The sequence below is a fragment of the Callithrix jacchus genome, chromosome 14, assembly GCF_049354715.1.
Source record: "Callithrix jacchus isolate 240 chromosome 14, calJac240_pri, whole genome shotgun sequence".
NCBI lineage: Eukaryota > Metazoa > Chordata > Mammalia > Primates > Cebidae > Callithrix > Callithrix jacchus.
Window position 1 is genome coordinate 11,719,576 of NC_133515.1, and position 26,240 is coordinate 11,745,815.

A 26,240-nucleotide genomic window follows, 5' to 3' on the forward strand; every position below is an offset into this window, starting at 1 on the left:
TTAATTAGCAGCCTGATGCCTAACTTACTGTAACACAGGATCCAGGTTGGTGGTGTTTTGGAGGGCTTTTAATTTTTTATTGAGAATGTGAATTTTGGTGGTCCATATGTAATGGAGTATTTTTGACATTATTTCCCATCAAGCTGTAGTTGCAATTACTGTGAATTATTTCGAAGTTGATACAGATTCTCAGGCCCCACACCTAGGAATTTTGGTCCAATATATCTAGGTGAGACCCAGACATATTTAATTAAAAGTAAAACAAAAAATATCCAGCACTAACAACAAAAAGCTCTCCCAGTGACGGATTGTCAGCCACAGTTGAAGAACCATTGCTCTTCTATGCTCAGGAATATCAAGCCCCCATGCCTTTCAGGTTCACGTGTGAATATTCTGAGGGATAAGGCCTGTGGGGTTGCTGGAGAACTCCTACTGGTCTATAGGGGCAGGTCCTGCTGGACTCTGGACATAGTTTTCTTGGGGCTAGTCTGAGGCTCAGCTTTAACAAATCTATTTTTCAAGAGAAGTGAGAAATCTGGGGTTTTTAAAAAATGTACAACTTTCTAATTTTTGGAATGTTCAATTAAGAAAGACAGAAAGTGCACCGCACCCCCCGCCACCACCCTGGAAAAAAAAAAAAACTATAGGAAATGTTGTGTCCAATTTAGTCAATGAATTACTAGGGAGGATTTATTACCAGGGAGAAGAACCCTGCTTATTAGCATCTAGAGAGTAGTTTCTGGCTGTAAACTCACAGCCAAGTGCCTTAATCAGATGCCAGGGTAATTTGAAGTGGAAGAAGTGCAACTGTAAGAGATACACAGAGGCTGTTTTTAATATGGTTCTGTTAATTTATTTCACAATTGAATTTTGTAATCTCCTAACCCAAGTAACTACATATCAAATAATAATATGCAATGTATGGACCTAAATTTAGGATTTTATTTTTAAATTAAAAGATACATTTTTTTCTTTTTCTGACTGTTGTCCTTCCAGAAAGAAGGGAGACTTTGCTTTCTGTGCTTAATTAGAAAGTCATAGCCAGGCTTTGCCAACAGAGGCCTCAGACCTTAACCATGAATATGAATGAGTTCTGCTTGAAAAGTGACTACTGAGGGATCTGTAATCAGGTATGGAGAAATCTGGTAGCACTTTTAAGCTAAAGCCTCACATGGCCCTTTCTCTGTAACCCAAACTCGAGTTTTTTGTGAGGAAGTAGCTGCCGTTGGGAATGGCTAGACATGCACACAGAGAGTCCCACTCTGTGCAATGCTTGTTTTCATAGCGGCACGTAGCAGTGGGTGTCTTTTGGGCACCGTGTCTGCTATTTACAAGAAGGAGTCAAAAAAAGGAGTCCACGTGAAGCTGGAGCAGAACCACTACATTACCTTCAGGCAGTAAAGGTAGTGGAGCTAAAGTAGCCCACCTTCAGTGCCAGTTCAAGTTTTTCTGTGTAGATTAATTCTGGCTTACAAGGTCCTGTAGGGCGAGTGGCAAGTCAAGTCATTCACTACCTCTGTCTGCTCTCTGGCTGAATGACAGGGTATCAGAGAGGCCTCCCTGACTGCCCAGTGTAAATGCAACCTCCCCATCTCTTGCATTCCCTTTCCTCGGTGCTCTGCTGGGGTTTTCCCTATAGTTTCCTTCCTTTTTCTTCTAACTATGAGAATATATTCAGAAGAGCAGAAATATTGCTTGATATTGCTTATATTCCCCTTCAAGAACTAGAGCACAGCTTTTGCATACTTTTATTCACTGTTGTATCCCTAGTGTCTAGACCAGTGTCTTGTACATCAGAATGTTGACCTGGGGAATAGACATCAGAACCATGATCATTTTATATTGAGATGGCCATACTTGCAAAAAGTTAAGAGACTTGTTCAAGTTCTTCAGTCACTTTAGTGGCAGAGCAGTTGACTCACATGATCAGAATTTTTTTTTTACTTTTAACATTATGGATTTATCCTAGGAAGACTAATTTTGGTGTACTTACTGCTGGAACAGTTTCAATTCAGTGTTCTCTTCCTACTAGTAATTCCGTAGTGGTAATTTTGGATGCTTGTGGCTGTAGTTTCAGTGGAATGATTTCCCTGGAGCAGCAAGTCAGACAGACTTCCTTTCATTAAAGGTTGATGCAGGGGACCTGTGAGTGGGGGGGAACCACAAAGTGGAGCTCCGAATCCCTGGGAAGAAGTGGCTCTGGCTTTTCTCCCGTCATCGCAAGTTTAATAGGCTGAAGTTCCTTGGGCAGTTCTGTAGGGCTGTAAGTGCTCACCTGTGTGTGTCTCTGATTCATGTGGCCAGCACAGTGTGCGGAGCCCCCACGTAATCTCCAGGCAGTTGTGAAATGAGTAGTTTTGTTTACACTGATAGCCCCGGGTTTGTCTGTACCCTGCACAGGGTGGATAGCATGCAGAAGATGTCTTGCGGGATAGGGGGCAGTTGATTTGGGAGGATTCCTTGGCAGCTGGCAGGCTTCTCAAGGTGCCTTGGGTGCCTCAGGCTGTGGACTGAGTCAGGGATTGAATGAAAAGCAAGGACAGAATTAAGAGGAGTTGGAGAGGGTGGGTCTTCAGAAAACGGCCACCTGAAGCTTCTGACTGCCTGAAGGGCACCCAAGGAAGGGCAGAAAGTCATATGAAGGGATGTACCAGTCCCTGACTGCCTAGGTGCTTTTTACTCCTCGGGGTTTGCATCCTGCAGGCTGTTGTCAGTGCCTGAGTGGGATGGGAGCAGGTTCTGGAACACATTAAATTTTGAATTTAAATTCCTGTGGCCTGTAAGGAAAAGTGCCAATCCAAATCAGTGATCTGGTACCTGGAGGTTTGAAGCCAGACACACCTGAGTCAGAATTCCACCATGCCCCTCTTTCCAGCTGTGTGACCTTGGGCTAGTTTTCTAATCTCATGGACCCTCCACTTTCTTTCTGTGAAATAGGCATGTTTTTCTTCATTGTAACTTGGTTGTAACAACTTCCTGTATTATGTATTAAAGTATTTGTACACTTATATGTGCCAGGCACAATAAATAAATGCATATTCATTAAATATATTTGTTGAGAGAATGAACATACAGTGAGTGCTTCTTTATCGGCCCTTCCTTTGTGAGTCAGAGAGGAGGGTTGTTTATTGATAAGGAGGAGAAGAGGAAGGTACTGAAAAATAGAGGGAAGCATAAAGCTCATTGACATTTCCCCTTGCCTGTTTTTTTAGTTATGCAATGTGATTATTGCATGGCCTCATTTTGCAGAGTAGTCAGGGAAGGGTGGTTAGAGCACTGACTTTATCAACACCACTAGATTATTTGAGCCTTAGTAAAGCTATAAAACTGCTCTCTTGTTTACTTACTAGGATTTTTCTTTGTGATTCTTATTCTGAGAAAGCCATGATGGATTGAGTATACTACTCAAAAAGATATGGTTATATGACACTGAGGAAAACGTATCCTGTTTTAATAATATGGTTACTTGCAACTGATTATTTTTAACAAAAGATGATGCTTTGAGGAGGGAATTTTCTGTTTCAAATGCTGAGACAAGAACTCTATTTCTATCTTCAGTTTTTTTTTTCTTTTAATTTTGGCCAAGTTAAATTTTTGATGGACATGGTATGAGTTTGCATGAGAGTATTCTGTCTTTGGAAACCTTAGTTGATGGCATGGGTGCATTATTTCTGATAAGGGATACTAACACATGTAACCGCAAAAGAAAACTCGAAAGATGAGGTTTCTCTTTCTCCTTTTTTTTAAAGGAGGGATAATACAGTTATGAGTAATGAGTGAAATGTGAATATACAACACGGGCAAATTAAGAGCTGCATAGAGACATTGAATACCAGAAGGAAAACCAATACTGCTGTCAGAGACCACATGCAGGAAAAGAATATGTCTACTAAACTGTGCTACTGGCTGCAACACAAGAACAAAGTAGTTTAGGATCACAAACCAGATTATGCTTGTTTTTACAATAGTTCAGGGACACACAAAGCCACTTACAGTTGACTTTATATGAATATTGTAAATATACGTAGGTTCATGGGCAGTGTATTATAGTTTCTTGATGTGCTGAGAAAGAAGTTAGGAAACAGTTTGAAACCTTAACTGAAGTGAGTGGGAAGGGACCATGGGTGGATCAGGAGCCCAGAATGGAATCTGAATCCCTTTCATCTCTTTATCTCTTGCCTTTTGATTTGTGTATGAAACTTTCAATTTTTTTCTCCAAGTCAATGAGAAGAGTTCAGTTTGAGTGCTTTAGTGATGCTTGAAGTGATATTTCAATACTGAAGTTACACTGTGGTTATAATTAGGAGAAATCGAGTATACTGTGAAGGCACATGGGAGAAATGTAGAGAAGCTTCTTGGGATTGAGGAAGGAGACCCGACAGAATCTGTGTTTTTGTCTTTTGTTCTTGATAAATGTTTAGCCATTAAAATAAACAAGCTTATTAAAATCTACTCAGTTATTTTGTGTATGATACCTTCTGATGTCATATGGATCATAGACTCTTGGCTTCCAGTGCTGTGGCTGCCCTAGCTTCAGAATGTGTGTTTTCTTGTGTAACCTGGGTTCCCCACCGGGTCACTGAGAGGCACAATCCATTGTCTTGCCACCTGGGAAGAGCTCCCTTCTCATTAGTCAGTTAGTGATCTTTTATTTAGTGTTGACTTAAATACTCTTCAATAATAGTAGAGTATTTTTAACATATCATGACAGTCATATATATGATTGAATTTCACGGTTCATATGAACATACTGACTACTTGGCTGTTGAATGCTATATTTGTTAGTGGCTAAAATAAATGAATAACTTTATATGTGAGTTTGCCTATAGTAAAGAATGGGAAATTTTTCTTGTTATTAAACAAAAATTGCTGAGTCTTTAGACAGTTGGGTTTTTCAAATTGTTTTAGATGCTCTGACATGAAGACTTGTCAGTGCCCTTTTACTGTTGATGAAAGAAAGCATGTGCTAATCCTTTGTCCTTCCTTGTATTTTTGGACCCTTTAGTTGATTATTTTTAATTTGTCAGTTTCCCTCTTCAAACCTGTTTCCTCACACTTGATGATAGAGTCCAGACTGCAAGACTGTTACCACCCTTGCAAGGGGTGTTGTCCTTTTTAATGCATCTTCACCAAGTATCTCTAAAACTCATCTGTCCTTTATCCCCACCTGACCCACTGCACAGCCAGATCTTCTCTCCCACTTTGTCTTAGTCCATTTTGTGCTGCTGTAATAGAATACCACAGATTGGGTAATTTAAATGAACAGGAATTTATTGGCTCATGCATGACTCTGGAGGCTGAGAAGCCAAAGGTAGAGGGACCAACATCTGATGGCTGGTGAAGGCCTTTTTTTTTGCTGCATCATAATGTGGAAGGCATCACATATTAAGAGGGATGGGGAAGGGGACTGAACTCCCCCTTTTATAATGAACTCATTGTGAACCTAACTAACCCAATCTCTCAGATTAACTTTTTTTCCCTCCTCCCTCATGGCCTTGCACCTCTCATTAGGCCTTAGCTTCCAATGCTGTTGCATTGGCAATCAAGTTTCCAACACATGAACTTTGGGGACATGAAAACCATAGTACCCTCTCTGAAAGAATTACTTATAAACTCTCATAGCCGGATTTCTTCTCTTGCACCCTCCATTATCTGTTCATTTAAATTGTCTCCACTTCTCTAACACAGAGATGATTTTTCACTACAGGTGATAGATAGTTCATCTAATTGGAACCGATCTTGCTGCCTGGTCCCCCCCGCCCTGCCATCTGCCCTAGAACACAGCTGTAAATGACTGAACAAGCATGCAGAGCCCAGATGACTTGGCTCTTTCTTTGTTGGAGTCAGAATATTACTGTCTGACGTAATATTCCCGGAGACTATCCTTTAATTGCAAGGACTGGATATGGATAGTAATTGGTGTTCATAGTGATTTCCTTGGGCCGTTAAGAAAAGTACCTTTAATGTGCTCAAGAATTCAGGGTTTAGAAAGATTTCCATCCAGATTGGCTCATTTAAGAAAAAAAGATGTGGTACCTAATTTATTTTACTTTTAGTTATCTGCTAACGCAGCTATGCAAAATGACTCATTTTTTGGGGAGTGAGTGGTGGTATTAGGTAAAGTCTTACCATATTTCTGTTTTGACTCTTTCATTCTTAATAGAAGTCTACACATTCCCTGCAATTGAGGTATAACTTTCATAAAAGGAAGTGTTGTTTCAGATAAGGTAGCTGCGACCTGAGAAAGAAATAATTCTATATTGAGTCTTTTAATTTTAAGCCGTTTAGGGAATGGAAGCACTGTCTTATTAATTGGAAAGTCCCGACTGGTCTCATAGCACAGACATATTTATGTGTTTCCTTTGCCTGCCTGCTCATCTGCAACCCTGATTATAGAAGGAAGGGAGAAGTAGATAAATAGTAGTTACAAGGATGAAATGTGCACAAATAGGAGTGCTCTTACCTCAGGCTTGGTTTGGGGTCTGGAGGCACATGACGAGAACAGCAGTGGATTTGTGGGCTCACGTTTCCTGACTCCTGCTCTATTAGGACTCCAGTCTGAAGGGATCATCTGTTACCAACCAGGAGATATTTAGAAGACTGAGATGTTTCCTGAAGTGCTCTGAGCCATCTCTCTCAGGTTGATTACATGTTTTCTTATCTTAGATGGATCCTGGAGAGTTGTCTGGGTAATATGCTCCCCCACTTTGGTAATTTTGGATTTTTCACAGTCACTTTTTGGAAAAGAGCACCTTTTTGGAATGACGCCTGTGGTTTCCGGGTTTCAGAGTGTACAGCCAGTCAAGCTGGTCTTTGCCTTTTGGGTGGATAGATATAGAAAGAGTTGTCCATAGATTTCCCAGTGCTGAACTCATTCCATTGAACTCATGGTCACATAGGTTTCCATATTTGCTAGTAAACATAAGAATATTTGGAAAGGGGAGTAGATTGGAATTGTCAAGTTGAACTGTAATTGGTGTGGATGAGACATTCTGGGGAGAGAGTGGACAACCAGATTTGGCTTAGCTACTAGGTGAGTGTCCTTCTAGCTCTCTTGAATTTCTTTCTAATCTGTAAAATCACTTATTTTGTTGAAGTAGGCTTGCCTGTCCTTTCAGTTCCTGGATATTTCAGAACATAAGCTATGTGCTTTTCTGGAACAAAAAAACGTAATGGATATTTGTTAGAATTTACTTGTTGTGAATCTAACCTCCACACACCAAACCCCCAGCCAAGAGAGTAAGTTGCGTATATACTTGTAATAAATACTATGTGTTGTCTGAAAGGGGAAAGAGAACCTGAGTTTGTGACTTTTCTTGTAATCTTGAAGAGGTAATTCCCAAACTTTTAAGTGTGTAATAAATCACTAGAACACTGGCTTAAAAAGGCATGGGTTCCTATACTCCAGTTACACAGTTCTTACTTTGGGCCTGGGATAGAGCCTGGAAGTCTGCATGTCACAGGTGAAAGGGAGTGATTTTTGTTACTGAAATTGACATGCTTAATAGAAAAACTTAATATACTTTGCCCCCAATAAATGTCTTAAATCCAAAATATTGACACTCCCAAACCAACAGCACACCACTAAAAAGTCAACTAACGAATATCAAGAAACAAAGCTTCCCAGCTGGTTGTGAATGAGAAGCAGCCAGATATTTTCCCTTCTGTTGTAGGCACACATCACACCACCATGGAATCTTTTCTTTTGACTTAGTGACGGAGAGTGGCGTCTTCTTGAGGTGCAGTGTATGACAGGCTTCTCTGGTCCTTGCATGTTTGCAGAGATGTGACATGGTTTTGTGACACAGCTTCTAGTCTTGAAGGGAATCATTGTGTTCCCCCTTTTTTTCCTGGCTAGTTGCTACCTCAACTGTCCAGGAACTGCTGGAATTTAGAAAGGATTATTGGCAATTCACATCTTGAGAGATCCGTATTCTGTCCTTTGATGACCTTCAGCACCATCCAGGCGTCTTTGAAGGCTCAGCTGCAGCCTCCATGATGGGTCCACAGCTCTAGCCCCATAGTAATGTCTCCTCCCTTAACAGCTCTTTTGCACATCCCAGCAGAGCAGAGCAAATGGTTTCACACTGTCTTCTTTCCTGAGTGTTTCTATTCTAGGGTTTCTATTCTGTTTCTCTGTAATCCTCTTCTTGTGTATGTATGTGTTTCTTAAAATGCCTCTCTAAATTGTAAGCTCCCTGCAGGCAGGTTGCTGTGTTTTATCTCCTCAGCAGTGTGGGGCATGTCCTGAGCACTTTTAAAGGTAGTCTGAGATGTGCATTAATAGGCTTTACTATTAAGCAGATAAAAGCCAATTCCAGGTAATTAATCTCTGAAATGTTTCAGATTAAAATCAACAACTAAAAAGCATTAATTTATGATGAGATAAAGAAGGGAACAAGTAAAAGCCTATTACAGTTTCAGAAAGCCATGGACTAGAGTGGCTTGTGAATGTGCATACACATGCCATCATGCTCCCTAAACAATTCCTGTGGGATGTTCTTTCTTTATCACAAGAGGAAAAAGGCCAGGGGTTGAAAATAAGTTTTTACTATTGGTTACTGTATTGCCATGTTTGATTATATCAATTAAAATACGTTATAGAATAGAATACTTGGCAGTTCCTATGTAAGTTGGTTAATAGGACATTTGTGGTCATTTCTGTTTCAGGTACACAGCCTGATATAGAGAGTGAGTGTAGGTGCGACTCTTGAGCTTGTTAACCTAGCCTTCTCTAAGCTTTAGTTTCTCCATCTGTGAGATGAGGATGATGATACTTCTGTTGTGTGGGGAGTAAACAACAATGCATATAAAATGCTTGTTCACTAACTCTCAAGAGTAGGGCCAATGTGGTGCCTGTGTCCTGTTCTTACAGTCTCACCTCAGGACTATAATGCTTTCCAGTGTCACAGGATATGCGTGCTGGAGTTTAGGCTGGTCGTGTGCACCCCTCTGGACTATTGAGGGACGAAGACATTTGCTATTCCTAATTTGTTTGTTTATATCTGATATAGTGTCATAAACATGATAAACTTTTCTTGTCTCCTATTTATTCTTAGGCTATATGAGTACAAAAGTTATGATTCTGAAAAAAGGCAAGATTTAGGGGAGAAAGCACTATGAATGGAAAAAGTGCTGTTGAGTCATGTGCACTTTCTTGCTAAGATGTGAGGTGGTGGTACGATTTAATATGAAGACTCTGTGAGGGAAGGTTGGAGGATGAGTGGTGAAACTTTTTGATAGAGTGGTTGGTATTAGACCACCTCTTCAGATTGGAGTCCTGAGGCAAAGGGTGTTTCATTTCTTGAATTCATTCACTCCTCAAAGTTCCTCTTAATATGGATGAGACCCAGTGGAATTTGCCTCTCAATGAACATACTTCATCTTCAAATGTGTTGTAATGGGGTAATTGGAATTTAGGTAAAGATTATGCAGCATGAAGTTACCTAGTCTTTAGTGATAGTAGAACATTTGGGTAGATAGGAACATTGCCATCTTTGCCCTCTCTCTCTCTCTCTCTCTCTCTCTCTCTCTCTCTCTCTCTCTCTCTCGTTACCCAGTGTGGTGGTGCAATCTTGGCTTAGGTACAAGCAATTCTTGTGTCTCAGCCTCCCAAATAGCTGGAATTATAGGCACCTACCACTACGCCTGGCTAATTTTTTTATTTTTATTTTGAGACAGAGTTTCCCTCTTGTTACCCAGGCTGGAGTGCAATGGCGCAATCTCGGCTCACCACAACCTCTGCCTCCTGAGTTCAGGCAATTCTTCTGCCTCAGCCTCCCGAGTAGCTGGGATTACAGGCGTGCACCACCATGCCCAGCTAATTTTTTGTATTTTCAGTAGAGACGAGGTTTCACCATGTTGACCAGGATGGTCTCGATCTCTTGACCTCGTGATCCACCCACCTCGACCTCCCAAAGTGCTGGGATTACAGGCGTGAGCCACCGTGCCCAGCCCAATTTTTATATTTTTAGTAGAGATGGGGTTTCACCATGTTGTTCAGGCTAGTTTCTAACCTCTGATCTCATGTGATCCGCTCACCTCGGCCTCCCAAAATGCTGAGATTATAGGCATGAGCCACTGCACTTGGCCACCGCTTTTGGGATTTAAAAGCCTCTCTTGAATGCTGTTCCTTCTACCTCTAAGCTCCTCTCTGTGGGACAGGGACAGATTTCATTAGATAGGCTGCCATAGTACCCTGCATTTAAAACCACGTGGGATGGTTTTTCTAGGAACATGTGTCGTTTATTTGCAAGTGTGAGGTGGCAATTTTGACTTGGTTAGGAACATAAAGGAGAGTTGAAAATCAGGCCATTTTCTTCAGCCTGAACCTCTATTAAGAATAGTTTGAGTTTTCTTCTTAAAAAAAGAAACATACATTTTCCTGAAATTTAAAGACTAAAAATGAACCAGAAACTAAGAAGCTTGCTCTACCAAAGGGGACAGTGGTCCTGATTATTTGAGGCATTCAAGCTATGTAAAATGATGTTGATTGGAAGAAAAATTTTAATTCTAAATTGTGCTGTGTCTGCTAACCCTTAAAAGCATGGGGGAAATAATTTAAGCTGTTTCTTTGGAAACAAAATATTTTGATAGGAATTTGACGAGTTAGTAGAAACAGTAGGAATCCCTCTCTTGAAGTATATATGTGAAATCACTGTGGAAAGGGGATCCTGCTGCCATTATACTGTGGGCAGATAACTGAAGAAAATTCAAAGTTCCTCATCGGTAGAATAGGCTAGTGACCTGCTTTGTTGTCCTCATAGGGTTGTTTAGGATCTGTTGAGAAAACAGATGTGAATAGTCTTTGGGGTCTTTTTATCACTAATTGTCTCATAAACACATTAATGTTTACATGGTGCTGTATAAATAAAGCAAGCCATGAATCTTTAATCTCTGCCTTCTGGCATTTTATAACCCTGGATAGGATACTGTGCCCAAGAAATGTAGATAATAGGACAAGAGAGTAACATGGATGCTAGGTATGGACAAGTAATTTATTGGTATATCTTAAGAATGGATGATACAAGGGAAAAAAGATCATGTTAAATATTAAGTTCAAAATCTCTTCATGCACAAGTTAGGTGGTTGAGTGATCCAACATCGGGTGGATCCAGAGTGATCCAGTAATCCAGAGTTAGGTGAAGGAACATGATTATATTGCTCATCTTCAATGAGCAGGCTGCATGAAGCAGCCTTTAAGAGTCATTGTAGAGGCCAAAATGGAATGAAATGATAGGAGTCTAGCCCCAAAAGTCAGTGAGTAATGCCTTTTTCTGTGGCCTTAAGTTCCCAGCATAATGTAGTCCATTTATGCTTATGTACATTTTCATTTTCTCTTCAAATACTCTTCAGGTGGTATGAAGGAAGGTCATGTGTTGTAGCTAAAGAGATGCCAGGAGAGGTGTGGTAAGTTCTCCCTCATGAATTGGGCCACCCAGCTTGGGCAGTCTTAAGCTTGTAGCGCACCCTGAGAGAAGAGTCAGTATATTCCCTTTTGGGTAGTATTTAATAAACCACAGGCAAACTTTTGTCCTTTTAAAACTCTTTGTGTAGCTTCTTTAGCATACAATTGTATGCATATGAACATTCAGTACATTGAGTTCTGGCTTTAGTTTTTCTTCCAAGACTATTTTCCTGGCCATTTTGGTTCCGTTACACAAAGGTGACCCATCTCAGCAGATAGATGATTACTATTAGTTTCAAACTTAGAAGTTTGCTTTGCAGATAGATAATTACTATTAGTTTCAAATTTAGAAATTTGCCTTTTTTTTTTTTTTTTGGAGACAGAATCTTGCTCTGTCACTCAGGCTGAAGTGCAGTGGCACGATCTCAGCTCACTGCAACCTCTGCCTCCTGGGTTCAAGTGATTCTCCTGCCTCAGCCTCCTGAGTAGCTGAGATTACAGGTGCCTGCTGCCACTCCCAACTAATTTTTGTATTTTTATTTGAGTCGGGGTTTCACCATGTTGCTTAGGCTGGTCTTGAACTTTTCACCTCAGGTGATCCACCTGCCTTGGCCTCCCAAAGTACTGGGATTACAGGTGCGCCTGGCCCTTTTCCTTCCCTCCCTCCCTCCCTCCCTCCCTCCCTCCCCCCCATTCCCTCCCCTTATATTGGCCATTCCTTTCAAAAATGGGTCTACATTGACTACATTTGAGACAGTTGCAGTCTGCAAGGAAAAAGGAGCAGGGAATTGGCATGGGCCTTTGTTGGAGTGGAATGATGAAGCCCTGCTGAGAGCCCTCTGTGTGCCAGGGCCAGGGCTAGGGCTAGGGCCTGACGGACTCTCTGCACTTTATCTGCCACCTGCCTGACTAGAACAGGGGTGAGGCACCTGAACACAGGAGGTCATCCAGTGATCTTAGGAAACTCCTGGAAGTTAAGCAACTTTCCTGAGGAAATACAGTATAGGGTGATAGAAAAGGAATGAGAGCTCAAGGCTACATGGGTCCCAGATTCATTTTTTCCCGGTACAGTGTCTTGTTTGAAAAGAGGGAGGCAGAATTCTTAGATGATTTTCTGATTTAAATTTAAATTAAAAATAGACCTAATTTGGAGACCTGGTATGTGATAATGAAGACTGATGCTGTCACATGGTCTGGCCTCATCACAAAATAATTGATTAGTTGTTAGCTCCAACGATAGGAGCTCTCATTAATTTAGGGAAACAAGGTTCCAGCATTGTGCTTGACCACTGACTGTGTGCCATACAATTGTACACAGCAGTCCTACGAAGTGGGCACCATTGTGATCTCACTCATACAGACAGTTGCCTGAGGCACAGCAAGCGGTGTCTTGCCCAGGTATGGTTACTCAGTGTCATAGTTGTAATATAGTGTCATTTTCATAGAATTGCTTTGTCAACGTTGTAACTTGAGTTCCTCCACAGACTCTCCTCCTCAGATTTGAAGTTTTAAAATTCACAACTCTTTAAATCATGAGACCACAAGAAAGACAGGCTGTTGGAAAATATGGGGATGTTCTTTCTGTTTTACATCTGTTGCAGAAGGACCATTTCTCACAAAGTCCTTAAGTAGATCATGTTCAGTGTACCTGGATGCTTTTTGCTACTGGCCTGGTAAATGACCAGCAGGGCATTGCAAAGACTGGATAGAGAGGAACAAGACTGACAGTAATTAAACCTAGTACTTCTCATCTGAGTGAAAGGAGAATGATGTTTGATATCTAGTGATATAAATGGATTACAGAATTTTAGATTCTAGGTAAGGCATTATAATACACCCCTAAGAAGCCTATCTCCCTCCTCCCCCCAGTTCTTGATATACTTTAAAAAAACGCCAGAATTTTAAAGAAGTGTATAAAGAAATTGGGGGGAAGAGGGAAAGAATTTTAAAAAATGAATTTGATTGATGATTTGCTCATGTTATGCTTTAGCTTGTTTCTGTCTTGCAGTCCCTACGTTGGGACTGCAGGAAAACTTCAAAGAGGACTTTTAATATGATTCTTGTGAAATCAAGTAATGGGTATTGGGAATACAAAGGGAAAAATTATAGTTATCCATCTTTGACAATAAAATGTTTAGAGGGTTTTTGGGGGGGTCATTTTTTTTTTCCTGTAGCAAGTTAAAAAGGAAAGGATGGCCAACCTAATGTATAGAAAAAACAGTTTCTTGGAGTTAATGTTATGTAAATTAAACCTGTGAAGGAAAGAAGCAATTGATACTTTATCAAAAACTCACTTGTTCTAAAAATTGTCTTGCTTATTAAGTGTGGTTTATTATAAACCTTATTGTTATATTGGAGAACACAGGACTATTTCATCATCACTCTTGGTTAGTAAGAGATAAGTAGATGAGATATGATTTGTTGGAAACTCCAGCCATTTTGTTCTAATGATTGTGCATAAACATTGGTGTGAATTGATTTTTTTTCTGTTTTTCAGGGTCGACATGTTAAAACGGGTCAGTTGGCGGCCATCAAAGTTATGGATGTCACTGAGGTAAGATTAAGTCACACACGTTTTTAAATAAATTGTTAGATGGAAGATAAGGATTCCTCCAGCAACATAGAGTATTACTCTGTTTGGAAAATCTGATCACTTGAACACATTGCCCTGCTGTGACATTGTAGGTTCATAGGTCCAGTGGTGGACTAGTTAGCCTAAATTGTTGTACACGGTGTCCACGTAACAGAACACCAGTAGCATTTTCTCAGATCACACTCAGTGCACACGCACATCTGAGTGATGTCATCCTTGGCAGCGTAGTGGGCCATAATTGGAAACATCTTCTCTAATGGAAAAGAAAAAATTTGAAAAGGGATCCTGGGGGTCACATGAATAGGGAGATTGAGGGTTTCGAGTGGAGAAAAGCTTCTCTAGGGTATTAGGCTACATTTGTGCCATTTCTTTTATTTTTAACATGGGAGAAGAAAACAGTCCCAGCCAAGTTCCCAGAGGTTGGAAAACAGAAACATCTGCTAGAATGCTGAGCAGATTGTTGGCAAAATTTAGTAGCAAAAAATGCATGAGCATTTACTGTGCAGTTTTAGATGAGAAAGAGGAGAACTTGACTGAGACAAAAAGTAAGTGTATGTGTGCCTGTGTGTGTGCATGTAATATATGCACGAGCCCATATTTAAGTTCTTTAAAAATATTCATAGATTGTAATGAACTAAATCAATTTCATTTTAAATTATTTTTATCTGAAAATTTACTTTATGCTTATGTTTGCCTCTAACTTGCTAATTGAGTAGGATTCAACGTCATATTTCACAGATTCTAGAAAGAGTTAACCAGCAGCATTGGAGACTGGGGATAACTTTAAATCCAGCCATAATTTCTCCAAGTCTGGGGTCTGTGAAGTGAGATAATGGCTGGCCTGATCTCTGGTGTCTATCCAGAGAGCAAAATCTTCTTCTTTGCCTTGCTCTCTGCTTGGTCTCTTGACAGCGTGGTCATCTTCAGCATGAGTATGTGTCAGTAAGAATAAGAAAACACTCTTGTCTCTGGACCATGGGACAGCTGATAGAGTCTTTCATAAATATTTGAAGATGTGACATTTTATGAGGTGGCCACCTTCTTTTCTCTGTTAAAACAGATTAATGGATACTTTAAAATGAGTATATACCATGGCATATTTGAATGGCCAAAAGAGTCTCCTTAACATACTCTGATGTAGACTATGCTGTTGTATTATAGTGATCCTATTTTGGTGTACTGCTCAGTGGGAAATTGGGTGCTTTCCAGTTAAATACTATTTAAGATGATTTTAAAGAGTGGTGAAGAAACAGTAACTTCTTGGTTATTGTAATTTAAATACAATAGTTGAGCCATTGATGAAGTGCTCTCTCTGTGAATAGAATGATCAATAACATCTTCTACCAAAGTCTCCGTTCAGAATGCCGTTTATCTTGCCGGTGCTGTGTTGGGAATGGTGTTGCTGGAAAATAGGTTCTTTGCGTTTTTATGATCACTTTTTGACTTGTTTACTGACAGACTTGTAGGTACCACTTTAAATGTAATTTTTTGGAATTTTATGAACTGCGTATTCACCCTTGCAGTGTCGTTCAGCCTGTGCTGTTTCCCCTGACACAGCTATTGTGACCATTCAGGATACGTCCTCTTTCCCATCTTTAATGTAATCTAAATGGGATTTGCCTTCTCTATAGCGGTCTTCTGCACCTAAGCCTGGCTCTGATTATAAGTGTGCAATAAATGATCACTGTAAAAAAAGAAATGTAAATTATGGAAAAATATAAAGAAAAAGTTAAAGTCATATACTTCTGCCACCTTATTTTTATTTTTATGTTTTTCAGACGGAGTCTAACTCCGTTGCTCAGGTTGGAGTGCAGTGGTGGAATCTCAGCTCACTACAACCTCCACCCCTGGGTTCAAGCAGTTCTCCTGCCTCAGCCTCCTGAGTAGCTGGAATTACAGGTGTGCACCACCACACCCAGCTAATTTTTGTATTTTAGTAGAGACGGGGTTTCACCGTGTTGGCCAGGATGGTCTTGAACTCCTGACCTCAAGCAATCCACCTGCCTCGGCTTCCCAAAGTTGTGAGATTACAGGCTTGATAAGCCACCACGCCTGGCCTTCTGCTACCTTATAATAGCTATTGTTAGTGCTTTGGTGTTCTGTGAACATAGCTGTAAAATATATACCACTATGTGTAATGGATGCTTTTGTATCCTACTTTTGTTGAATTGTATACAAAAGGTATTTTCTTGCCTGAAGAATCAGGCAATGTTGGATACATGCATGATATAAGTATTTTTGGGGCTTCTTTAAAAGTAATTATTGCAAAACCCATGTATTCAGGTAAAATGAAAACCAGATGGTTAGTCCTCAAACATACACAAATCCAATCAACCATTTACCATATTGGCCACTCAGTAATGTTTCTTTTTTGCTGTTTTCATACAGTGACCTCAGCTATAGAATGGGGCACGTCAGTGCCTAGAGTAAGTGTTGTTTATGGATAGAGGGCCATGTGCAGCAGGCAGCCTGGAAAATATGCTCTTGCCAAGCCTGCATGTCAAAGTTCTTCTGAGCTCCTCTTTTGCTCTTGTAGGCATTGGCCTGGCTGTTACGTGGGAACAAGTGGGAGCAGGCTGAGTGAGAGATTTTGCAGCATTTGCTTCTGGTTCCAACTCCAGCAGGAGGGGCTGTTGGAGAGGGTTCTCTTGATGAGAATAGGATTCTGTATGGTTTTTTTTTTTAACCTCCACTTAGTTTCCTCTCAGAAGCAAAAGGTGCAAATAGTTGTTTTGGGGAAAAATCACAGACTTGTTCTGACTCTTTAGGTGAAAGTGAGAGGCAGTTACCAGGCTACTAGTTATTCCTCAGGCCCAGAAAACAAGAAGAGCAGCAGGTGTGGGAAGTTGAATGGTGTGGCTGCTCTTCTCCGGAGCTGTCAGCTATTGGCAGGCTGAAGGAATCTAGCTCTGGAGCTAGCTGCAGACAATGCAAAGATGTGGGCCTACTTCGCTTGCTTTGCTTGATTACGTGAATCTGGAAAACAAGACCAGCTGAGAATTAAGATTTCATCCTGGGGTGAGGTGACAAGGGACTATGGAGGAAACCAGGGTGTCTAGGAAGGGGGAGGCATTTATTTGTAAGAGATGTAAAGGCTCTTCAAATTTGGTGTGTGAGTACTTTAGTTGTATTAAGAATCAACTGTCCTTAGGATTTTGAAAGCTCTTTTTAAGGAAAGCATGTCTTTTTTTTGATTGGTTTTGGGAAGGCTTAAGGAACAGATTAAGGATGTACTCAAAATGGATGACACTAGGACAGCAGATTTATAATGTGTGTGTGTTTTTAAAAATTATGGTGGATTCAGAGGATTTGCAGAAAAATGTATAGGGAGATCTCATGTACCCTTCAATTTTCCTCAATAAAATCTTGCATAACAATAGTACAATATTACAACTTAAGTACATGCACAAAACAAAGCAAGGCAAATAACTTTTACCAGTGTTTCTCAACTTGGAGTTCATAGACTCTTTGAGTGAGGTTTGTCTCTGAGAACAGAATTTTATTTTGCATTTTAATAGTTTCCCCCAACTTTTTATTATGAAAAAGTTTATACATCCAGAACTGTTGAAAGAGTGAACACTCTCAACCTTTCACTTATTCAACATTTGTTAACATTTTGTTCATGTGTGTTGTTGTTGAAAATACTTAAAGCTATCACCATGACACTTCACCTGAAAATACTTGAGCATGCTTGTTTTCAAATAAAGACAGTCTTCTACATGTCATGAAGTTTCACCTAATGTTCAGTCTACATTCATATATCTTTGATTGTCTCAACAATGTTTTTGTAACTTTTTTTGAATCATAGTCCATCCAGGTTTATGCACTATGCTTAATTATCTTATTGCTTAACTTATTTTTAAGGTAGTAGGTTTTTCTTTACCATCTTGCCTCCATTTTTATTTTATTTTATGTTTTAAAGAAAATTGACTTTTGTAAAAGTTCAGCCAAATTGTTTTGTAAAATATCCTGTATTCTGGATTTGATAGTTTCCTCATGTTATGCTTTAACTTGTTGCTTTCTCTCCTATATTTCCTATAAACTGGAATTCTGTTGAGAGGTTTGATTAGATCCAGATTAAATATTTTTTTGGCAAGAGCACATCAGTGGTAGTATTAAGTACTTCATGTTGCCTCATATCAGGGGGTACATTAGTTCTAGGTGAAGCCCACTTCACTCATAGCCTTCCCATTTTTAGTGAAGCCAAGTTGGGTCACTTGATTAAAGAGGCGACTGCTAGCATTTTCTACCATAAGGGTGCATTATTAGTTTTGCATTTCCTAAATAATCCATCTCCAGGGTGATACTTCAGCACTGTGTGAATAATCTGTTCATGAGCAGCCTTTCAACTAATGGCTTTGGCATTCATTTAATGATTCTTGCTTAGGTTAGTTAGTTATTACTGCAAAATGATGATTTTATGTTCTTCCTTCTGTATTTATTTGTCAACAACAGTCTATAGAAGAGTTTCCTCCTACCTGTCCCTACCCTCCTCTCTTTATCTGGATATTGCTGTGGATGTGGGTGGTTTTATTTAATGTGTTTCCATCAATTACAGCTGTTATTATATAATCAAGTTGTACCACATTTGGTGTGAGAGCCTTTGACATGACCCCAGTGGGTCCCCAGTGGAGTCTGTAGCCTTTTGACATGCCCCTATTAGTCTTTGAGTACTTCTTTGTTTTCTGGGGCAGGTAGATATTTGAAACTCACCTGCCAAGACATGGAATCCTCTCCTCTGAGGAGCCTTAGTTCTGTTGAGTGGAAAATGTATTTAGAGACTAATATCTGGATGCCAAGTATGCTCATTGTGACTGACGTATCTAGGCCCTTTCAGTAGGCAGAGCTAAGAAATACATTTTGTTTCAAAAACCAGAGTTTTTTTTTTTTTAATTCTATCTTGTGTATCTCATATTTCTTTGTCTTTTACACTGAAAATCTTGGTTCCTAATAAAACAACACATTTTTATGTTCAGTGAACATACAATCATTTCAGTATTATAACAGTATTACTACTTAAAATAGACACGGAGGGGAGATGTTTAAGATTTTTCTGAAGTTCTTTTGGCCTTTTGCTTTGGACAAATCAAGGGCAAACATTACTTAGGTTAATGCATGGAGAACAGAGGCAAACTTAAAATTTGGTGTTTTATGTCAGATGGGGATGAAACAGTGCTCTTTGGAATGAATGATGTTTGACTGCATTTCAGCAGCACTGAGTAGCAGAGCTGCATCCAGTCTAGTCTTTGGCCTGTCCAGTGGTCTTTCCAACATTGGGTCCTTTTTCTCAGCCACTCTGGCATAGGATGGTGTTAAAGCAGGGGATTCTCAAAATGTAACTATTGGACCAGCAGCTGCTGAAAGGACCTGAAAACGTGTTAGAAATGCATCCTCTGGTTTCATCCTAGATTACTGCATCAGAAACTCTGGACCGGAGCCCTCCAAAACATTGTAATACACCTTCAAGTTTGAAACCCCCTGCTTTTTAATGGAACCTTGGAAAACAAAGAGCCCACTCCCTCCTGTCTGTGGGTGAAGAAGTCCAGCTCAGAGACGCTGATAGTTCTTGGTCAGGAGTACATTGCTAATTAGACACTGCAGGAATTAGAACCTGGATCTTTGATTCCCTACTTACTGTACTTGTGAAAGTGTAACCATTAAGCAAGCTTGTTGAGTGAGCTGATTTAATCTGAACCTTAATGGACAGGTGGATCTTGACCACATTTCGCCTTTCTAAAATTTGTTTTTGCAGGTTTGTCAGAGCAGACTACCTTTTAGTGTTAAGACTACAGTGTTTGTGAATGGCAATTCTGTCATTTTCCTTAGGGGACAGGAAGATGTTGGGCATAATATCTGTTGGGAGCCAGATGGCAGATTGAGCATCCTCTAGTATTCCCAGAACCACATTCCATGGATCTGTGGAAGTAAAAGCTGTGTAAAAGCCCCGAAATTCCCTAGAGCAGCCAAGTAAGAACCTGACCTCTGCCTGTCATCATAGGTGGAAAGGCAAGAGCCATATAAGAAGCTTAGCAATATATGTCACTTCCGGTGGACAGGTTTTTGAATGCCTTCTGAGCTGTGACCATGCATGGGCAGGACAGCTTGCTCTTAGGGAGTTCATCGTCTGGCATGAGGGAGCAAAACAAATGTATTCCAGTGATAGCACAAGGCCATGTAACACTGACAATTTTACCTTTTTCATCTGGAGGGGAGCACAGTGTAATGAATGTGTTGTTTTTGTCTAGACTGAAAATAAGAACAAAAGGAAGGGAGGGAGAGATCTCTATGGGCTGTGGGACCTATTGTTCTATTCTTTTATTCATCAGTTAAATGCTATGAGCCTTACAGCTTGGTACTGGCTTCTTCTGTGTCAGGCAGCTGGTGGCACTTTCTCCCTTTGCTTTGCATGACTCTGACAGACTCACCACTGGATTATTCAAGGTTGTCAGGGTGAGCCAGAAATGCATCAATTTTTGACAGTCTGGATCCCCCTCCTGTACCACCCCTCCCTCCTTATCTTCTGCTTTTAAAAGGAACTTCCTTCTTTCCCTTAGCTACTGAGAGAGAAATTGATGTGCCATGTTTGTGGGATGCTAAATTTCATTGTCTGGTATTTTCTTATCTTAGACAACTTTTAACCTGGTTTGAATGACCTTTGATCTTAAATTTTAATTTCCTAATTAGGGTTGGTTTCCTTACTCACTCAGCCTTGTATAGATAAAGGCCACACATTTATTTATTTTAAAAATATTGGTACAAGATAAGACCTTGAAGAAAAGCTCTTAAAATTAGTTAAAATCAACTACATTTTATTTAATTATTGATTTATCCGAAGTAACAAGTATAGTGATTTTTTTGAGAATTAATAGTTCCACTGTATCCTCATATATTACAGCAGTGTTTTTTAACTTTCCTTTTTTTTCACTATGAAGCTTTTTAAAACGTTTCTTTTTTTTGAGACAAGATCTTACTGTGTCACCCAGGCCAGAGTGCAGTGGCACAAGTCTAGCTTACCATACCTCGAATTCTTAGACTCAAGTGATACCCCCACCTCAGCGATCTTACTGTGTCACCCAGGCCAGAGTGCAGTGGCACAAGTCTAGCTTACCATACCTCAAATTCTTAGACTCAAGTGATACCCCCACCTCAGCCTCCTGCGTACGTGGGACTACAGGAGTGTGCTTGTAAAAATAATTTTTCTTTTTTCTTTTTTTTGAGAGAGACTGGGTTTTACTATATTGCCCAGGCTGGTCTTGAACTCCTGGGCTCAAGCAATCCTCCTGTCTTGGCCTCCCTAAGTGTTAGGTTTTACAGGTATGAGCCATAGAACCCACCCTAAGGCATTCTATTCTAATTATTCCCTATGAAATTTTAATAGTTCAGATACACTATATATCTGTATATAACTGTATATATGTTTATGTACTATGTATATGCTTAAAAGTAGAAAATTTTCTTTATGCCTAAAAGTAGTAAATTTTCTTCTTGAGGACAAGTATCAGCCCCATTGAGAACACATGGTATAGAGTAATATAAACACAGTGAAGTTTCACAAATGAGGAAGAATAAATTTTTACTATTTCTAATGTTTTCTTTTTTTAAAAAAATTCACTAGATATTAGAATTAATCTTCAGGGATAGAGATGATTGTGAAAGTGTAGATTGGATGATTTTTTTTTTTTTGGGTAAAGGTATGCTTTAGGCATTATACGTTGCGTGAGGTATGGTATGGTACACACATTTCGTTTAGGGTACACAATAGTATTTGAGACAGATGTTATCATCCCTTCTCTCTAGATGAAAGAACAGATCCTGGGACTGAAATCCAGGTTTTTCTGATAGTGCAGCTTATGCCTCTTTCTTCTGAATCCCTCTATTCTTCTCTTCCCCAAAGTAATAAATAGTTAATATAGGGTTAAGGTTGAAGTGTTCAAGAAATAAGCTGTTGAAATGTTTCAAGAATAGCTATACTGGTGATGATGTCATAGTAAAATTACTTGAAATATTAGTTTTTTTTTGTTTTTGACTGGGTTAGAATGGGTTTCTGTTTTGAATTAATTCATTCTAATATCACTCTGAAACTGGGAATTTGAAAATTATCTCTTGCTATTTGAACCCATTTAATAAGTCAGTAAATAGAGGAAAGTTAAGACTGGGTTAGTTTTATACCTCTGATGTTTTATATTTTGCATGTTGAAAAGGCTTTACTTAATTTATGGATGACCACAGTTGGAATTCAGAGAGGTGATTGACCTCTCTAAAGTCACAATAGGGTCCCAAACTTGCTTTTATTACACCACATCTCCCAGTTCACTACAGGAGGATAGCCGTGGTATTCTGTATTTGGGTTTTAAAGTCATAGTACCTAACCAGAAGCAATGCTATATAAGTAGTAGACACTCAAATATTTGATGAATTGAATAGGGTGTTCCACTTTTGGTGATTGCATTAATTCTGTGCACTTGGAGAAAACATAGCAGATGTACAATATTGGTTTCATTGTTTAATGTCATTCTCATTTTTTGGTAATTTCCCTGTCATTTTTTGTAATCACAAGTATTTATATTTTAGATGCTAACATTAATCATAAATAATAGCAAGACTTCTTACTTTTACATTTAAATTTCATCCCTCTAGGAAAGAAAATTATTAGAAAGAGGGTTAGGAGTGAGTAGGTTTCTGGGTTTTGTTTTTAGAATTGTCACTGAACTAATAAAAATGATTGAACCTTTTTCTCATCTTTCCTAGGAACATAAATTTGAGGCCCATAAATAATTTTCAAGGTGAGTTTATAGTGTATGAGCCTCCTAGACAGTCAACCTCATTATTTAGTAGTCATATCCTGCCTTTTACTCCAAGACAGCAATACATATTTTTAAGCATGATAAAGCTCAGTTTCCTCCTCCGTAAAATGGAATAATAATGCCTACCTCATAGGCTTTTGTCAGAATTAAGAGTATTTAGTCTATTAGTTTTTACATGGTAAATGTGAGTTTTCTTGTTACCTTCTCCTTATTAAAGACATTAAAATATCACTTTTGCTGAAGACTTTTTATAAACCCCAATACCCTCCTCAGCCACTTGTGCAAAGAATCCACTCCCCACCTGCCTCCCTTCGCCTGTGGTGATCCCCTTTGCCTTGTCTTCTTTGTAGGCTACTTCATCCTGTGGTTACAACCATCACTGTTGGGTCCTTTGACAACTACCTTTGCCTTGTGAACTCTCTTCTTCTCCTGTGTATGTGTGTGTGGATTTTTTGTTCTGTGTTTGATTTTTGGTTTTTGAGATGGGTCTCACTCTGTTACCCAGGCTGGAGGACAGTGGCACTTTCAGGGTTCACTGCAGCCTGGACTTCCTGGGCTCAAGTTATCCTCCTACTTCAGCCTCCTTGAGTAACTGGGACTACAGATGTGTGACACCATGCCCAGCTAATTTTTAAAATTTTTTGTGGAGATGAGGTCTTACGGCGTTGCCCAGGCTGGTCTCAAACTCCTAGACACAAGCCGTTTTCCTGCCTTGGCCATCCCAAAGTGCTAGGACTGCTGACCTGAGCCACCCAGCCCTGCTGATTCTTCTGCTCTTTTAATTGTTAACTAGAGAACAGTGGCCACATGTTGTTCATTTTATGTGTATGTTTTTCTGTTCTACATCATACTCTCTTTTAGGATTCTCTTAGCCCTTCTAGGTTCATGACAGCACCCTTCATTCACATGGGTGGTGCTTAGTTTATATTTGTTCTTCTGAAGAATGCCTCAAGACAAAAGGCTGTTGTTGTCCTCCCCTCCCCTCCCCTCCCCTCCCCTCCCCTCCCCTCCCCTCCCCTCCCCTCCCCTCCCCTCCCCTCCCCTCCCCTCCCCTCCCCTCCCCTCCCCTCCCCTCGCGTCGCCTCCCCTCCCCTCCCCTCCCCTCCCCTCCCCTCCCCTCGCGTCGCCTCCCCACCTCCCTTCTTTCTTCTCACTATTATTCTTTGAGACAGGATCTTGCTTCATCCCCCAGGCTGGAGTGCAGTGGTATGATTATGGCTCACTGCAGCCTCAACTTTCTGGGCTCAAGAGATCTTCCCACCTCAGCTTCTTGAGTAGCTGGGACAGAAATTTTTTTGTAGACACTGGGTCTCCCTGTGTTTCCCAGGCTGGTCTCAAACTCTTGTGTTCAAGCAATCCTCCTGCCTTGGCCTCCCAAAGTGCTGGGATTATAGGTTTGAGGCCCCACATCTGGCCAAAAGGCAGTTTTATAGGAGAATTTCCAAGTGTTTTGAGCAGTAGCAAAAAATATATATAGTGTCCCTTTTAAAAGATTGGAGACAGACTTTATGTTAATGTTTATATGCTGTTTTAATAATCATACGTTTACTAATTTGTATGCTAGTTTTAAATATTAAAAAGGAATGGTGAGAAGTATCATTCATTCTTATTGAAAATATGACTAAGTACTAGTTGCTTTGTTCAGTGTAATTTTGGTTCACTGGGACTGGAAATGGCAAGTGTTAACCATGGTTTGTAGTTTTTTTGTTTTTAATGCTATTCATGGAGCTGTACTAATTCATTCATTTAAACAAGTACTGAACACTTGGTTTTAAAAACACCGTTCTTAGTTTTGAGGCAGAATAGAAAGATTATGCTTTAGGAGTAACTATTCTTATCTCTTGGTAAATTAAAACTTGCTTTGAAAGGATGGTCTTTGTAATTATTAATGAGCATTCTTCAAGCAGATTGAACATACACAATTTTCTTAATTTCATCGTTTTATGAACTAAAGGTATTTTTTCAAAGTAAAATAAATGGTTGAATAAAAAGAATCACCCAACAAATTTTATATAATCTAAATTTTTTTTTTTTTTTTTGTAAAATGGATACTGTCCTTTTACCATCCTTTTACCATCCCATCTCCTTTCCCCGGCTGCTGCTGCTGCTTCTGCTTCTGCTGCTGCTTCTTCCTCTTTCTCCTCCTCCCTCCCCGCCACTTCCTCCTCCTCTTTCTGTTTTCTTCCTTTTCTTCTTTTTCGTCCTCTTCTCTCTCCCCCTCTCCTCCTCCTTCTCTTCCTCTTTCTCTTTTCTTCCTCCTCTTCCTCTTCTTCTTTCAGCTTTGGGCTATACATGCAAAGTTTTGTTTTTTTATCTTGACACTTCCATTTTTGCTTCCATTCCCCCAAATGTATTGAAAAGAATATCATGTTGGAGCTCCCCAAGACCATCCTCAATTTTGATTCCTGCACATAGATGTACTCGCAGTTGTGATTTATAGCACAGTGACAGGATCCAGAGCAAAATCAGCAAGAGAACAGGCATGTGGAAGGAAGTCTGAAGGGATTCAGGCACAGACTTCCCAGAGTCCTATCCCAGTGCAGTCACATAGGCCCTGCTTAATTCCTCCAGCAGAGCTGTAATGGCATGTGTGAAATATTGTCTACCAAGGAAGCTTGTTAGAGACTTAGTACCTTGAATTTTTTATTTGGGGATGACAGTATAAGCAGCCTCTGCCTAGCATGTACCCAAAGTTTCAGACTTCGAAAAGGAAAATAGGTGTTTGATGTAAACCACATTCTAGGTACAGTGAGCTACTCTTACCAGTTCTGGGAGTGGTGGAAACCCTACCCAGATCAAAATCCAGATGTCAGCCTAAGGTCACCCTTGCAAGCTGGCCTTTTTAGGAAAGGTTTCAGGCCTCAGGACTAAACAGACACCTCTCCTGAGTGCTGCATTGATAATATCACCTGCCTCTTCAGCATCTCTACTTGGATGTCTGATAGACTAAACTCAACATGCCTCATGTAAGTTCCTGTTCTTCCCCCATAAGCCTGTTCCACTTGGAGCCTTGTTTTATTCTCAGTTGGTGGTAACTCCACCCTCCTCATTGCTCAGGCCCATAAAGGTTTTGCATTCTGGGTGGACTGCTTGCTTTCTGTCCTGTAGCACTGGGCCCATCTGTCAGGAAATCCTATTGGTTCTGCCTTCAAACAATGTCATTTGTGTCAGAATAATCTTGGTAGATAGTGGGTATGGGTAGATTGACTACAAGTTAGTAACTACTAGTTAGTATTTTTGAAATTCATTATACGTTCTAATGAGTCTGATGGTCTCCTCATAGTCAGTGAGAGTCTGTAAGAGTGAACACACACGGGCCAGGCGCGGTGGCTCACGGCTGTAATCCCAGCACTTTGGGAGGCCGAGGCGGGTGGATCACGAGGTCAACAGATCGAGACCATCCTGGTCAACATGGTGAAACCCCGACTCTACTAAA

At 40.1% G+C, this 26,240-nt stretch overlaps 1 protein-coding gene across 50 annotated transcripts in view; it reads left to right on the forward strand.

Moving 5' to 3' along the window:
* The window catches only part of MAP4K4 (mitogen-activated protein kinase kinase kinase kinase 4), a 195,899-nt gene that overhangs the window by 79,580 nt on the left and 90,079 nt on the right, over positions 1-26,240 (forward strand). For 49 of the 50 annotated variants that reach the window (XM_078348811.1, XM_078348814.1, XM_078348826.1 and 46 more), the window contains exon 3: positions 13,905-13,961. In XM_078348811.1, the coding sequence (XP_078204937.1) occupies positions 13,905-13,961 (57 nt within the window). Of the gene's footprint in view, positions 1-13,904; positions 13,962-22,748; positions 22,784-26,240 lie in introns of all 50 variants that reach the window. The other variant, XM_078348827.1, reaches the window with a different exon arrangement.